Source organism: Bactrocera neohumeralis, chromosome 3, assembly GCF_024586455.1.
Source record: "Bactrocera neohumeralis isolate Rockhampton chromosome 3, APGP_CSIRO_Bneo_wtdbg2-racon-allhic-juicebox.fasta_v2, whole genome shotgun sequence".
Classification (NCBI taxonomy): Eukaryota; Metazoa; Arthropoda; class Insecta; order Diptera; family Tephritidae; genus Bactrocera; species Bactrocera neohumeralis.
Window position 1 is genome coordinate 52,788,322 of NC_065920.1, and position 14,977 is coordinate 52,803,298.

At 34.1% G+C, this 14,977-nt stretch overlaps 1 protein-coding gene and 1 long non-coding RNA gene across 4 annotated transcripts in view; both read left to right on the forward strand.

The window, feature by feature from the left end:
• Positions 1 to 14,977, forward strand: part of LOC126754209 (uncharacterized) — a 127,165-nt gene that overhangs the window by 82,381 nt on the left and 29,807 nt on the right. The window lies entirely within an intron of this gene.
• LOC126754200 (alpha-tocopherol transfer protein-like) overlaps positions 1 to 14,977 on the forward strand; it is a 40,467-nt gene that overhangs the window by 1,600 nt on the left and 23,890 nt on the right. The window contains exon 1 of one of the 3 annotated variants that reach the window (XM_050466164.1): positions 2,542 to 3,235. The exons of 1 other annotated variant lie outside the window; for it this stretch is intronic. In XM_050466164.1, coding sequence (XP_050322121.1) covers positions 3,178 to 3,235 — 58 coding nt within the window. In that variant the 5' untranslated portion in view covers positions 2,542 to 3,177. Of the gene's footprint in view, positions 1 to 2,541; positions 3,236 to 10,881; positions 11,011 to 14,977 lie in introns of those variants that run through there. One more of the 3 variants, XM_050466165.1, reaches the window with a different exon arrangement.

Below are 14,977 nucleotides of genomic sequence, written 5' to 3' on the forward strand. Positions count from 1 at the left end.
ACTTAATCAGCGCACCCACTGTCTCTTAATTCACTGAACTATCTGCATGTTAATGTCGTCATACAAGGTGCTTTCCAAAGTAAACAGGACTTAAAAAAAAAACAGAACAAATGGTTTTTCGGCAAAATCAATTTATTTTATTCAAAATAGTTTCCTTCTGCTTCAATACAGTTTTTTGCACGGTCCAAAAGCATGTCGAACGAGTGTTTTAGCTCGTTGGCCGGTATGACCGCCAGTATGCCGGTGCAAGCCTTTTGAATGGCATCTACGTCTGCATAACGCTTTCCTTTCATGGGCAAATGCATTTTTCCGAAAAGGAAGAAGTCGCACGGTGCCATATCAGGTGATTCAATTCCATTTCCATGACTTTCAACACCATATGTAGAAGTTCACACAAGTGAGGAAAGTTCTATGAACACCATTCACTTGGGAGTGGCCAGACCCCCAACACCACCAATGTAAATATATACTTACCTTTGTGTATTTTTCCATATAATTGAACAATCTTAAATTCCCTAACTCGAATCACATAATCCAGCAAGAAACTTCGAGTAAGAGAGACTTCGAGTTATGGAAGGAAATTTGTATGAAATTGGATTTCTAATGCCAATTCACGAGTTCGAGTTATGAAGATCTTCGAAATATAGATGTTCGAGTTTTAAAAGTTCAACTGTAATTAAAAATACACAATTTTTTATATTTAAGATTTTTTAAATTAGGCCGTTTGGAATTTATTTCGACTATTTCAGATTATCATCAACCCTTTTTGCTAAATTTCCATTACATTCCATCAATTCGGGCGGTATAGCATTGATTCAGGCAGGTAATAATTCTAGAATAACAGGCGTATCCTTTGCTTTTCCTAACTTTACTGAGCCCCCACAACTAAGGAGAGACTAGCCTCACTGAGAATCTCGATCGATATTGGTGCAAGGATCTTCCAACAACGCAAGAACCGATGGTAGCCCAGTCATCTAGTAATAGAACACACGAAGAAATTGGAGCACCGATACGTCCCCATTCTACTCATGGTGGAGATGGGGTGCCTTTCTTTGTCAGTTCATAATTTTTGCAATTACCTGCGATTCCTCTGTGGGCTGGGACTATTACCAGACTTTTTATAAAATTACTCGATGCTGTTGACAATGATGTAAGGCATTCCTTAATCAGCCTTGAGCGCATGGTTAGCCAGCTCAAGGCTAGTATCGTCGCCCTGCTATCAGAGTGGATAGTCATTTCGCTGAAGAAGGCTGCACTCCGGAGCAGTAAATCTTTCGTCATGACAGCAAACTTGGAATGAAAAACGCTACAGGAGTCAGTACGTCGGTTGGACTTCGAGCCAGCCGCAGTGGTTACTTCGTCGAAATAGCAACATAATGGCAAACCTCTGTCTTTATCGACTTGAATTTGATTGAACACTTTAGATGGCAGCCAGATGTTATTGTGGTCCGATATGGGCGTTTTCGATAATTAAACAGCTAGGGGTTAGACGGACATGGCCAAATCAACTCAGCTTATATCGCTGATTATTTATTTACAGGGTCTCCGACGTTTTCTTCTAAAGCTCTGTTATGTAAGAGAACTACTTTGTAGCCCAAGACCCAATAGAAAGAGGACTATTTTACCAAAGGCGAACAGATTCGAAAGTATTTTAAGTAGTTTGGTCTTATTAAAGATACGACCCCAAAAATAATGGACGACGATGATTGTTAGTTGCAAACTTGTGGCAGGCTTTTTAAAATTAAAAAAAAAACACAAAAGTAATTACAGTTGCCATTCTATTAGCCACTATATTAATTTTTTTTATTGTGTATGGCTACTAAACTCAATTGCCAAAGATCAGTAGTCGGTTTCCATAAGTAATACAAATTTTTAAGTTGTTGGTGGCTACTATACAAGCGCCAGTTGCCATACGTAATAGAGTTGTTAGTATTTTTTATAACGGGTATACAAATTTATTGCAGCAAACAAGGTGAATTTGCAATGTTTTATTTTCGAACATCCTCATTTAAGCAATTTTTCTTAATTCGGCATAAACTGAAACACTCAAGCACCAAAAAATAAAAGCACACTACAAGCAGCGGTGGGTGGGAGGCTTTCTTAAGTATGTTTACACGTATAACACTGAGCGTAGAATACAGTTTTTGTTGTCCGTGGCTATGCTGCACTCTGCTGTTACGAATATATCTATTCACTGTTGCTAACAGCGCACATGGCCATAACAGCATGAAAGCCTTTTAAACATTTACTTGATTAGTAAATATGTCAGTAATGCATTTCCGGGAGAAGCAATGCGAAGACAGTGACCATCAAAATCAAAAATGCACAAACACAACTACAAAGTTTTTTGCACAGCTGAGCATAACACTTTGCGCTCATGCTGTCAATAGCAAAGCAAACGCATGCTGTTGACTTTTCGTGAACATTGTTATGTTATTGTTATTTCGCCCACCGCTTTTTTTCGTGGGCAGCTAACAGAAATGTTTGGCATAAAACTTTGTACTACTCAAGTGAGTCACACAGTTGCAGAGCGAAGGTCGTTCGTGGCGGTTCGTAAATTGTGATTAAAACGTGTTAGGACGTGTTAAATTACATGTGAAAATATTGTGGAAATAATTTGCTGTAAGAAAAGCACGTGCGAGATTGTCAACAGTGCAGAGGAAAACTAAGAAATAAAGAGATTATAAGAAAAAAGTTAAGCAAAAGGCAAAGAAAATCGTTTAAAAAATATAAGAAGTGCAGCGTTGCGGGCGACTTGCTGTGCATTGGTTACATTAATAACGGCAATTGTAGCAACAAAATCAGCTCTCGTTACAGCAAATGATTTCTATTTGTTGCTTTTGTTAGCTGCAGTGCCCTTTTACATAACCTCATTTACACGCATCGAGTATTTTCTTTGCAAATGACTAAATGCATTTCAAATAACGGCACATAAATTAGTGTTAGTGTTTTGTTGTTTATGTTTATACAGTTACATAGAAGTGCTGGTTACACTATTTTGTGCGCTTTTAATAATTGTTTAAAAACTCGTCGACTTGCCACAACTGTGACTTTGTCAATAACGATTTTTTCAGCAAGCAGTTGGAGTGATTGCAAGCTATTATAATTACTTGAACGACCAGTTTTCAAAGTAAGCGGTCGAACAAAAATAAACACAATTACAGCAGCAGTAAAAATATGGCATTGATAAGTGCAGAGCTGCCGGTAACACATCTTAATGGCGTTGCAACATTTGGTGAGCCAAATAATTAAAATAACCTAAATGTTTATTAATATTTTAATAGTACGTAAAAAAAAAAAAATGAAGAAAGAACGTTAACTTAGGCTGCACTGTGGCTATAATACCATGCACAGGTGTATTTTTTAGAGCCGAAAAGACATCTGGAATATATTCCATGCCAATTTGGAGAGGATATCTAGTCAAATAAAAAAAGCTTTTTATACAAGAACTTTAATTTGTCTGTCAGTTTGCATGTCAGCTATGTGCTAAAGTAGTCCGATCTGAAAAATGTGTTCAGAGATTATACTGCTGCCTGGGATAATACTGCAAACCAGATTTCGGGAAAATACCTGGTCAAATAAAAAAAAAATTCCATACAAAAGCTTCATTTTGATCGGTCAGTTCGTATGACAGCTATATGTTACAATATTCCGAACGGAACAAAATAATCTGAGATTATAAGCTATGCCAAATTTTGTGAAGATATCTGGTCAAATAAAAACGTTTCCACACAAGATCTTGTTTTTGAGCGGTCAGTTTTTATGGCAGCCTTATACTATAGTGGTCCGAAATCGATGGTCCCAACAAATTAGCAGTCAGCTAGATCGCGCGTAAATACCGATAAACAGTCAGACACGGCTAAATCGATGTCAGGCTTATCTTTTATATAATTTTATGGTTGTCGACGTTTTCTTCTGGATGTAACAAACTTCGTTGCTAACTTAATATAATCTTTACAGGGTATAAACAAAATATTGAAACGCCTCAGCGGCCACTACTGACAGCAAAAAAAAAACAAACTTTCATAAAATACATGAAGGTTGAGTTGACATTTACGCTGTCAGACTCAAACTTACAAAAACTTGTTTAGAACTGTAAATCTGTTCTAGCCGCTAATGTGTGGAAAAATATGAGGCCATTAATGTTCAAAAACTTGTTAAGATTAGCAACCGCATTCACTTAAAAAATAATTACTTAAATAAATTCAGTTACAATCATTTTCTTCGTTCATGTTTGCCAATTGTAGCACTCCACTCACTAAATACATATGTATGTATATTTAATATAAAAATTCCCCAGACTCAAGTTGCCACTGTTGACAACGAACCCACGCGACCTTGGCTATAAAATTTATCGTGATTCTTTAATTGGCCCTTTAACAGTTACGAATGTGCTCGCTCCTTTTGTTTACTGTAGAACATGTGATTTGTAAGTGTAACTGTGAACGCTCAGCTGTTATGTAAATAAAATTTAACAGCAGTCGTCGGAGAGAATACTAAAGACAGAAAATTAAAAGAATTCATATGAAATAAATTGATGAAATTAAAAAATTTTAGATTTCGATTTTGTTAAAGTAAATTATTCCTATTAAAAAATTTATTATGGAATATTTATGCATGTTGCTTAAACGTAGTCCGACTCTATTAGCTTTTTAAAAAAATTATGTAATTATTAAAATTTCTTCAAGAAAAAACTTCTTTGAGAAGAATTTGATTAATTTTCCCGATATACATACATATTTTAATAGAAAATAATAACAATAAATACATAAGGCCTTTTTATATTGAACACAAGAAATATTACTATCATTACTCAGCTGTGACTAGATGAATTCGCCTAGGCACCATGAACTGATCTAATATCCTACTGTTGCTTTTACAGAGGCTTCTTAGTGGTTTTCGCTCTGTCAATATGAGATTATTTTACATAGTAGTAAGAGAACGATTCTATAAGAAGCTCGTCTAGCTTGGACTTGGGCTTTTTTCAGCATTTCAGCATTAAGTTACGCTGAAGTCGTGCTACAAGCTTGAAAACCCTTGTATGGAGTTCATTTTTAAAAGTTAGCTAAAACTTTGAGTTTGGCAAATCGAACAAAGAACTGGTATAACTCAACATCATATGTATAAAATTATATCCATGAAAAAGGGCAACTTTTTCGACATTTCGGCCGGAATAGCCCGAATTTCTTCGGAAATGTATCTTGAAAGTTGCTGGCTTATTTTTAGAAGAGTGTTCTAAAGGCGTTAAATCGCATTTTTGGGATTCACTGTTTGGTTGGGATTTGACCGTATTTTTCAAAGATGCTGTTGGACGCAACGTTATTATGGCGATAGTTCGATCTATAATATGTGTTATGTGGTTTTTAAAAGGAACGATCATTTAAGAAAAATATATAAAAGTAGTATTAAAAGCATTTTCCATCCGGAGTTATAACATTTTTCCATCTTTCGCGCAATTTGTGGACTACAAACCGTTTTCCAGTGAGCATGTTCTGCATGGACCGGCAAAAATGTTAACCAGAAGAGACAAGGTGTAAGCTATACTGTGAGGCTTCTCCGCCGCTGTTCTTCAAATGGTTTTTACTTGGTCCTGCAACATGAGCTCAGGCGTTCTCATGTTGGAAAACTATTAACTCTTGCCTAGCCGCAAATACTGAGTGTTTTTCGGTAATCGCTCGCTTCAATTTGATGAGTACTTGTCGGTACCGTTCCGCATTAATAGTTTTTTTCTGGGTTTAGAATTATATGATTTTGGTATTTAGGGTTATGGCAGTGAATCCATTTTTCATCACCAGTCAAAATACCGATACAAAAACGACTTCTTTTTATAGCAACAAATCCTCTTTCAACGTCTCTTGGCTTGAATTCATATAGCAACGAATTTCCTTGCGTTTTAATGTATTCAACTGCTTTTTAACGTTTTCAATTTAGCGACTCCCAAAAATTCTGCGAGCTTTTCTTTATCGAGTAATACTTCCTGTTCCTGCTTTTTAAACTTGTTTGGCCGACCAGGACGTTCTTCGTCCTTCAAGCTAGAATCACAACTATTAGACAATGCAAACCAATTTTGACACGTCGGGCAACAAGAGAATTTTACCATAAATCCACTTAAATATGACTTATGACTTTCGATTGGAGTTTTCTTCATATTAACGTTAGAAAGGAGGATTCAAGAAGAATGTAATATATTTACAAATTTCATTCCCAGGAGCCAAAACAAACATGATAACCGAAAGAACTAAAATTGAAAAAAAGAACTTAAGCACATGTCATCTATCACGTCAATAATACATTTTGCCCTTCAACCATCAACTGTCGTTAGAGTCAACGACGTCCAATGTACTTTGCGCGCAAAAAGCATAAAATCAAAGGATCAGACATACACATTAAAAATTCAAAGCATTACTTGCCTAATTACGTCAAACAAAAATATTAAAGCAAAAAATGTAGACAAGCGTAAATTAAAAACGCACCGAATGAGCGACACGCTGACACGGCAATAATAAAACCAAAGCGTGATTCTAACTGCCATATATTGCAAATGTTTGCGTTATGGCTTCAAAAAACCTTTACAACAACTGTTAGACAGTTAAAAAAGTTCGTTCGTAATAACAATAAAAAATTGGCATAAAGTGTGCGACGATTTTACACACATATGTGTGCATATATATATATATATATATAGAACATATCCTACATATATATACATATATTATGTATATGTATATATATGAGTACATATAGTATGTACGTGACATGTTTGCAAAAATTTTACTTAAACTTGTTTTAGTTGGCATAAATCGTTGATCTTGATATCGAAAGTGAGTGAGAAGTACAAAGGTAGTTTGTAGGATTTAGGAATTAATTGCAAAAATTTGTGTCGTGTGATGTGACAAGTGTAGAAGTTGCTTAAGCAAATAAGTATTTTATGTTTAGGAAAATTATGATCGATAAGATCTTTGCAAATCATGATCATGAAATAATTTCACAAGTTTCAGATCATACAGGGTCCGGCACTCGTAGTGTAACCATTTAAAAAAAACAATAACTTCGGTTTGGAAAATTATTTTCATTTATTTTAATGTACAAAATTTGTGAAAATAATCATAAATTCATGACCAATTCACTTTTGCTCGATATGAAAACCTTTTGCCTTAACTATGGCCTTGAGACGGTCAAAAAACGAAACGCAAGCTGCCCGAATGTGACTTGCCGGTATTTTGGCCCACTCACGGACAATGGCTTTCTTCAGCATCTCGAGACTGGTGTATTTTTTACTACAGACCTTGCTCTCCAAAATGGCCAAAAGAGAATAGTCCATTGGATTCGCATCTGGTGAATTCGAGAGTCATTGTGTGGTCATAATGAAGTTCGGAATGTTGTTTTTCAGCCATTCTTGGTTCACCCACGCTTTGTGTGGCAGTGCTGAGTCTTGTTGAAACGTCCATGGTTTGCGACCGAAATGTTTGTTTGCCCACGGCTTCAAAGCAGCCTCCAGAACACTTTCCCGATAATATGTCGCATTTACTTTGACGCCAGGCTCGATGAATGCAATTGGAGAGCGTCCATCTGCGGTAACAGCGGCCCTAACCATTATTTGTGGCGGCTGCTACCTCCTGGTGGCTAACCAATGACTTAGATTCTCGTATGAACGGTAGTTCAAGTAAACCCTATCGTTTTGAGAGTTTACGAATTGCTCAATTAAAAAAAAAAATTTGTTAGAAAACACAATGTTCGGAATTTGACCGCTTTCGGCCAAGCGAAGCAACTGCTTCGCTCTCTCAAGTCTTACTTGTTGCTGCTTCGGTGTGAGATCATGGGCCTTTTGGAACTTGTAATGCTTGACCTTGAGCTCATTTTTCAATATGCGTCGGATGCTGCGGTCGGATATTTTCAGTTCTTTAGCCATTTGATTGGCACTTCGCCGTGAATTTCGCTCAAGTCGCCTCTTCACTATCCGAACCATCTCACGTGACGTTGCAGTCTTTTGATGACCACCTCCATGGCGTTTTGCGATGCTACCAGTATCATTGTAACGAGTGATGGTGCGATAAACAAAAACTTTATTCACATTAAGGTGTTTGAGCTCACAAACAATTGCTGGCTGTGATTTTCCAGCTAAATAAAAAGCAATCACACTATTACGTTTGAGTTCCATCGCTGATCACTTTTTGTTGCGTTCACTTTTTGGCAAAACGTTTTTGTACACTTGTGAACAATACTCCGAACTGTCATTCAGCAAATTTAAAATCAGCTGATTCCAGTGCGGCAGCTGCGCTAACGGTCTTCGAGTGCCGGACCCTGTACATGTATAAATACAAGCACATCATTAAACCAGTAAAATCCTTTAAACACTACTGTGCGCAAAAAATAGTAAGACTTTTTAATTTAAATTTCCCGCAAAAATCCATTCATCGAAATATTTTTTTCTAAGTTTCTGTACCAAATGTCACATCAAAATAATCAGTAGTGTTTAGCATACGATTCTTTTTCGAAAGTAAATAAAGTTTATTCGACGATTTTTACGTCAAGTGAGTATTTAACAAAGTTCCATTGTCAACGGTTGCTACTTTAGGCTGAGTAGGTTATTGAGAAGTAAAGTGCGCTTTCGATGAACACAGACCAAACTCGTTGAAAAGATCAGTTGGAGAAGGATCTGGCTACACATGGAATCTCTAGTTACCAACAGCAAAAAGGAAGAACGACTGCCGCGCTGTTGTAAACTCAGCTATAACCGCGTAAGCGATCAATCGGCCAAATATCGTGGCAAAGGTGTGCCGAAGTCGAAAGAACCACGACAAAGCATTGAGGTGTGGTGCACTTCGAATTCCTTCCAACCGCCCAAACTGTCAGCAAGGAATACTATTTGAGTATTATGCGTCGTTTGAGCGAAGCTATTCGTAAAAAGAGGGCAGAATTATGGGCCGACAACTCTTGGTTTTTGCTCCAGGATAATGCACCGTCGCATACTGCATTGATTCTTAGTGAGTTTTTTGCGAAACTTTTTTCCATCAATATCGTGCCGCCACCACCATATTCGCCTGATTTAAACTAAAACGACCACTTCGGCGAAACCGTTTTAAGTTAATTAAAGACATTAAACGTGAATCGCTACGCGAATGCTAAGAGGCATATTCTGGATAAGTAAAAGTATAATCTACAATATCCTGAACAAAGTTTTCAAGGGTCAGCCTAATTTCATGTAGCCCGAGCAAGGTGTGCGGTGGGTAGTATTTAGACTCCAAGGACGCCGTCATTCACGTAAAAGGAGTCAATAAAGGTGTCATTAGCTTCACTGTGAATGGCGTTTAGTAGACGCGTGAAGTTTGTTGTGTCTGAAATCACGTGGGTATATTGCTCTTGATAAACTTGATACACCTAGTAGACGGTTCCGCTCCGAGCAAAAGACTTCTGTGATGTTTTATGTGAAAGCCAGCCGAAACTGTTTGCAAAGGAGTGCGTTATGCTCTTTAACCGGAAGCATGCGGACCTCACCATGCAGAGGGCAATAGGCGAAATCGAAAGACGTCCTATAATAGTCTGAAATGCGGTGCTCTGACAAGGTTGCATTTTTTTCGGGCGACCATATTGCAGCTGCGTAAATTATGACTGGATGTGATTGTCTATTACGGTTATAATGTTGATGATATGATTATTATTATTATTGTTTCATCTTTTCACTTAAATTTTTCCTATTTTTTGATGAAATCACTATTAACTCTATGCATGAAAATCGTTAATACTGCGTATTAACCCTTTGAAATACCATTAATTTAGTTATGGATGAAATATTTAAAAATTATTTGAAACTAAAATACTTACATATTTATATGTTCCAATTTTATTCAAAAACGCATTTTTACACATACAAAAACTTAAAATCAGTTGTCTTCCAGCAGCTTTTAACCTTTGTAAGGTCATTACTAAAAATAAATATGTATGACCTACTTATTATTTTGAAATTTTACTATTAATAAAGAGCATACCAGTAGCTTGCAACTCAAAAACTGCATCGGAGAACTTGTTAATGCCGATCTTTTGTCGATAATATTTATGGAAGTATATAGTTAGGCAGGTTTAAAAGCCGCTGGCATATGTCAATATGTGCAATTTATGTAATAAAAGCATTAAATATGGGTACAAGTTCATATATGTAAGCAGAGAAGTTAAGAGCTCAGAGCTCCTTAGTTAAATCAAGTACTTCGGTTGATCAATAAATATATGGGAAGTACATGGCTTGCAGCACGTGAATGCAACGGCATTGTGCTCGTATAAAACTATACATATGCATGTATACAAGTTACTCAAAAGGTCTCAAACGCCGCTCACCATCACCACAACCCAATATTATCAGTCACAAAATCTTTACTGTAGAAAACAAGCTCGTCTCTTCTCAGTATTCTCACAAATCAGGCTTGGTAAACAAAGTCATTAATACCATGTTCGAAATTGAGCGTACACTCAATCAACACAGAGAGTTACTCAATAAAAATTTTGATTTTCGAACTTCCAAGCTGAGACAGCGGCTTGGCCTGAGATTAACTGCTACCACTTTTGCTCCCAACAACATTCAATTTCAAAGAGTAAATGGCTAATTTGCTACGCTCTGAAAGCGACTCAACTACCACTCCTCTGCTGACTCCAATTAGCACACATCCATTCACACCAACTTCCCGACTTGATTGAGGCCCTGAGTTCGTTTGCAGAGTCAGCATGCTCCAAAAGCGCAGCTGAGTTGAATATTAGCTGGTCTCGAATGCTTTTTACTCGCATTGCACTTAAGTATACATGCATTTTAAATATATATACATATAGGCAGATCATTGGGGATTCTGTGTAGAGAATAATTCAATATATAAAATATCGGCTACCTAGTAAGGGCATAAACAGTTTGCTTTGAACTACGACACCAACTGGTTGTTCGGTTCAAAATTAAGACGCGCTTTCGTCTTCGCACAAGTTTACTACTCGGTCGTGCCGGTGTTGGAAATATACGGAATATAAAAAAATGTAAATTGCCAAAGTTGTCCAATTAAAATTTTGTGTGTTTTTAAAAAATGCTTTAAAACGAGTTTTTTCTGTTTTAAAAAATTCTGTTCAGAAAGTTGATTTTGAATGCGTTGATATTCAAATACAGTGCAATGTGTATGGAAAAATTTGCGTTAATTGTGCGAGAATTAAAAATGAGTTTTGTTTTTGGCGAGATAAAGTTTTTGAAAAAAAAAATAATAATAAAATTCGAAATGATCTTAAGTAAAAGCTGCAAATATTTAAAGGTGTTTTTATAGTTGTAAAGCAACTTAATTGTCTACTTAAAATACAAGGTCATCTTAGGGTATTTGTACTAAGACTTAGTCATATATCACAATTTCCAAACGCAAGACCACTGAATTTCAATAAAACTTAAAATAACAAATTTTATATAAAATAATTACACTATGCAACAGCGAAAAAAATATTTTTTTTTTCAGAACCGAATTTTAAATCGCAAACACACAAAACTAAATTGCATTTATGTAGCTACACTAGTCAACCAAATATTATTTTAAATAAAATAAAAGTAAAAAAGAAAATTTACTTCTAAATCAAACAGACGCTGAAAAATGTAAAATTTTTTTTTGGAATTTTTTGTACATTTTATGGCAAGACATTATTTTTTAGAAAATTCGGATTTTTGAAAATTTTTACAAATTTGAATATTCTTGAAATATGATTAAAATGGACCTCCTAATGTCATATGTACATATGTAATATAATAAATTTTTTTTTAAATTATATTAAAAATTAAAGAAAATTAGTTAGTATTAAAAAAATTAATTATAAAAATATAAAAAAAATTATAAAAATATACAAAAAAAATTAATTTTTTATTTAAAAATATTAAGAAATTATAAGCAGAATAAAAAATATTAAAATTCCTCAAAATCTCAAAAAAATCCCAAAAAAAAACAATTTTCAGAATTTTTGATTTTTTTTTTATAAATTTTTATATAAAATTTAAAAAGTATAATTAAAATGGTTATATTTAATAAAGGAATTGTTTTAAATTACATTAAAAATTAAAGCAAATTAATTAATATTAAAAAAATAAATTACAAAAATATTCAAAAAGTTCTTTTATTATTCAAAAATATAAAGGAATTATAAAAAAAATTTAAATAAATTAAATTCTTTACTATTTCAAAAACTTAAAAAACTTTTTTTGGGATTTTTAAATTTTTTTAAATAAATTTGAATACATTGTATGTAATTAAATTTTTTTTCGGTTACTGAAATTATTTCGATTCACATTTACTTGCGTAAAAAACAAAAACGAAAGAAAGAAAAAATAAAACACGTTAACCCTTAACAAATAAAATGTTTTACATACAAAAACTTCATTCAGCTCGTTCAGTGTGTATGGCAGTTATATGCTATAGTGGTTTGATCGTCAAAAATCCCTCGGAGATTATACCGCTGTTTTTGATAATAATGTATGCCAAGTTTCGTGAAGATATCTCTTCAAGCAAAAAAGTTGTTCATACAAAAAACTGATTTCGATCGTTCAGTTTGTATGGCAGCTTTATACTTTAGTGGTCCGATCTGAGCAATTTCTTCAGAGCTTACACCGTTGTCTTGTATAATTATTCATACCAAATCCTTCGAAGATATCTTCTCTAATAAAAATATTTTCCATACAATATATGGCAGCTATATGCTATGGTAGTCCGATATAGGTTTCTGCAAATAAGTAGCTTTGTGGAGAGAAAAGAACGTGTGAAAGTTTTCAGATCCATATCTCATAAACTGAGGGACTAGTTCACGTAAACATTGTGACAAAAATGGATCCGAAAATTATAAATAAAACGGACAGTATTTAATTATTCACCAATATTTATTTTGTCGTCTTCAAAGTAATTCTCAACAGATGTTATACACTTATGCCAATAGTATTTCCAGCCCTCGAAACACTCTTCATAAGGACAGGACTTATTGGCCAATTTTGTTTTATCTCTTCGATCGACTGAAAACGGATTTACATGTCAAACTCATAAACTCATATCTCATCTGCAGTTATAATGCTCTCCATGAATATGGGGTCGGTATCCGCACATTTCCAAAGAGACTTGCTTTACGGTACTCTTTTTGAAAAAATTCAGCTCTATTGACTCGTCCTCACAAGAACGTGTTTCATACCCAAAATATCTACCAAAATCATTCGGACAAACTCGCGGGAGATTTCGAGCTCTCTTGTTGTTCTGACGATCTTCAAGCACCATATCCTTACTTTTTTTTGCGAGGCACGTTTTCAACGCTCTCTCGACCGTCTTTGAAGGCTTTGTACCACTCGTAGGCTTGTGTTTTTGATAAAACTGAATCACCGTAAACCTTTTCCAACATTCGCAACGATTCCGCACACGAAATTTGGTTAGAAATACAAAATTTTAAACAAATTCTTTGTTCGATATTTTTATCCATTGAACGCATTACTGAGGTATACTGACTTAAGTGGTTAGGGGTTGTCAGAGGCACGAAAATAATTAGAATTTTCAGTATTTTTTTTTGCTATTAAATCGTGTTATTTTGCAAAAGTAGTAATATGGCATTATTATAGAATGTGTTGACTTGCAGTCACTAAAATTTGAAAAAAAATTTAATTTCAAAAGTTATAAGTAGTTGTTTGTGTTGACCCAGTTCTAAAAATAGGTCCTTTCGGTGACAACCATAAGCGCTGATAATTTATTTCATCTAAAATCAATCGGAAAAAAAAATTCGTTTTATAAATCGATAAACTCGTGCCTGATCAAAATTTTTTTTTTTTAAATTAATAAAATGGCGGCCTCAGGAAGATTTTTGTTCCCAATTTTTGGGAAAAAATCTGTCAGTTAATTGACTATTTTAAAAAATTGGAAATTTTTCAAAAAATCCTGATCGATGTCCTCGAGTTTATTTTGTATTCAAAAGCTATATAAATTTCATTAAAATCCATTGAGCGGTTTCGAGTTACAATTGTCACCAGTTCAAAAAACTTGAAAAATATATAAAAACATTTATTTAAAATACACACCATATATTTTTATTGCATGAACTGTCTGCTTCATTTTTAAATAGGTAAAAATAAATATTTATTTTACATATAGATTTTTGAACCAAGATTAGCAGCTGTATTAAAAGGTTGTTGTCTCAATAATATATTTTTAATTTGCGAGATTAAATAATTGCCGACTTTGAGTGTCTGCTTGTAAATAAATATTCGTACTTGACAATTCAAAAAATTATTGAACTTTTATATTGATAATACTTAATAATTGACGAAAAAATATTTAAATGCAATAAAGAGTATTAAATTGTTCTTAGTAAGTGAGGTCATTGTTATAAATATTTATTAAATATAAATATAAATTATGATAATAACGTAAAAGAATATAAAATTTGTTATTTTGAAAAAACTGTCTCTTAAAATATTTATTAGTGGTTTCTTGGGTTTCCTCGAGTAAAAAAGGCCTTTTTCAACTCATTCTTTCTCATATAAAAAATTGCTATGTTTTATTAGAATTTTTTATTGTTAAAAATATACACTATTAAACAAAGAAATTCTGAAATTTTTGGGAAAAAATCTTTTAAACTCGGCCATTGTGACGCTATTTTCGGTGACTCCTCGGAAAAAAATTACTCCCACGTAAAAAGTATTAAGCATTTCTTTATATATTATATATTTGCTCTTCATTTGATTAATTCTTATCAAAAAATAGACGCCAAACTCAATACCTTATCCAAAACCCATTCAAATAAAACAAATAAACACTAGAGTACATATTCTTTCCTCATTTTCGCCTCACCAGCTCAGTGAGAGCACGTGTAAATTTGAGTTTGTTGACCAAGCCGGCAATTTAAATAAATATTTATTTCTATTATTACTATCCATACTCTATATATACATACATACAAGAATATTTATTTGCAAAGAAATTAACATACTATTTCTTCTCACTCGTAA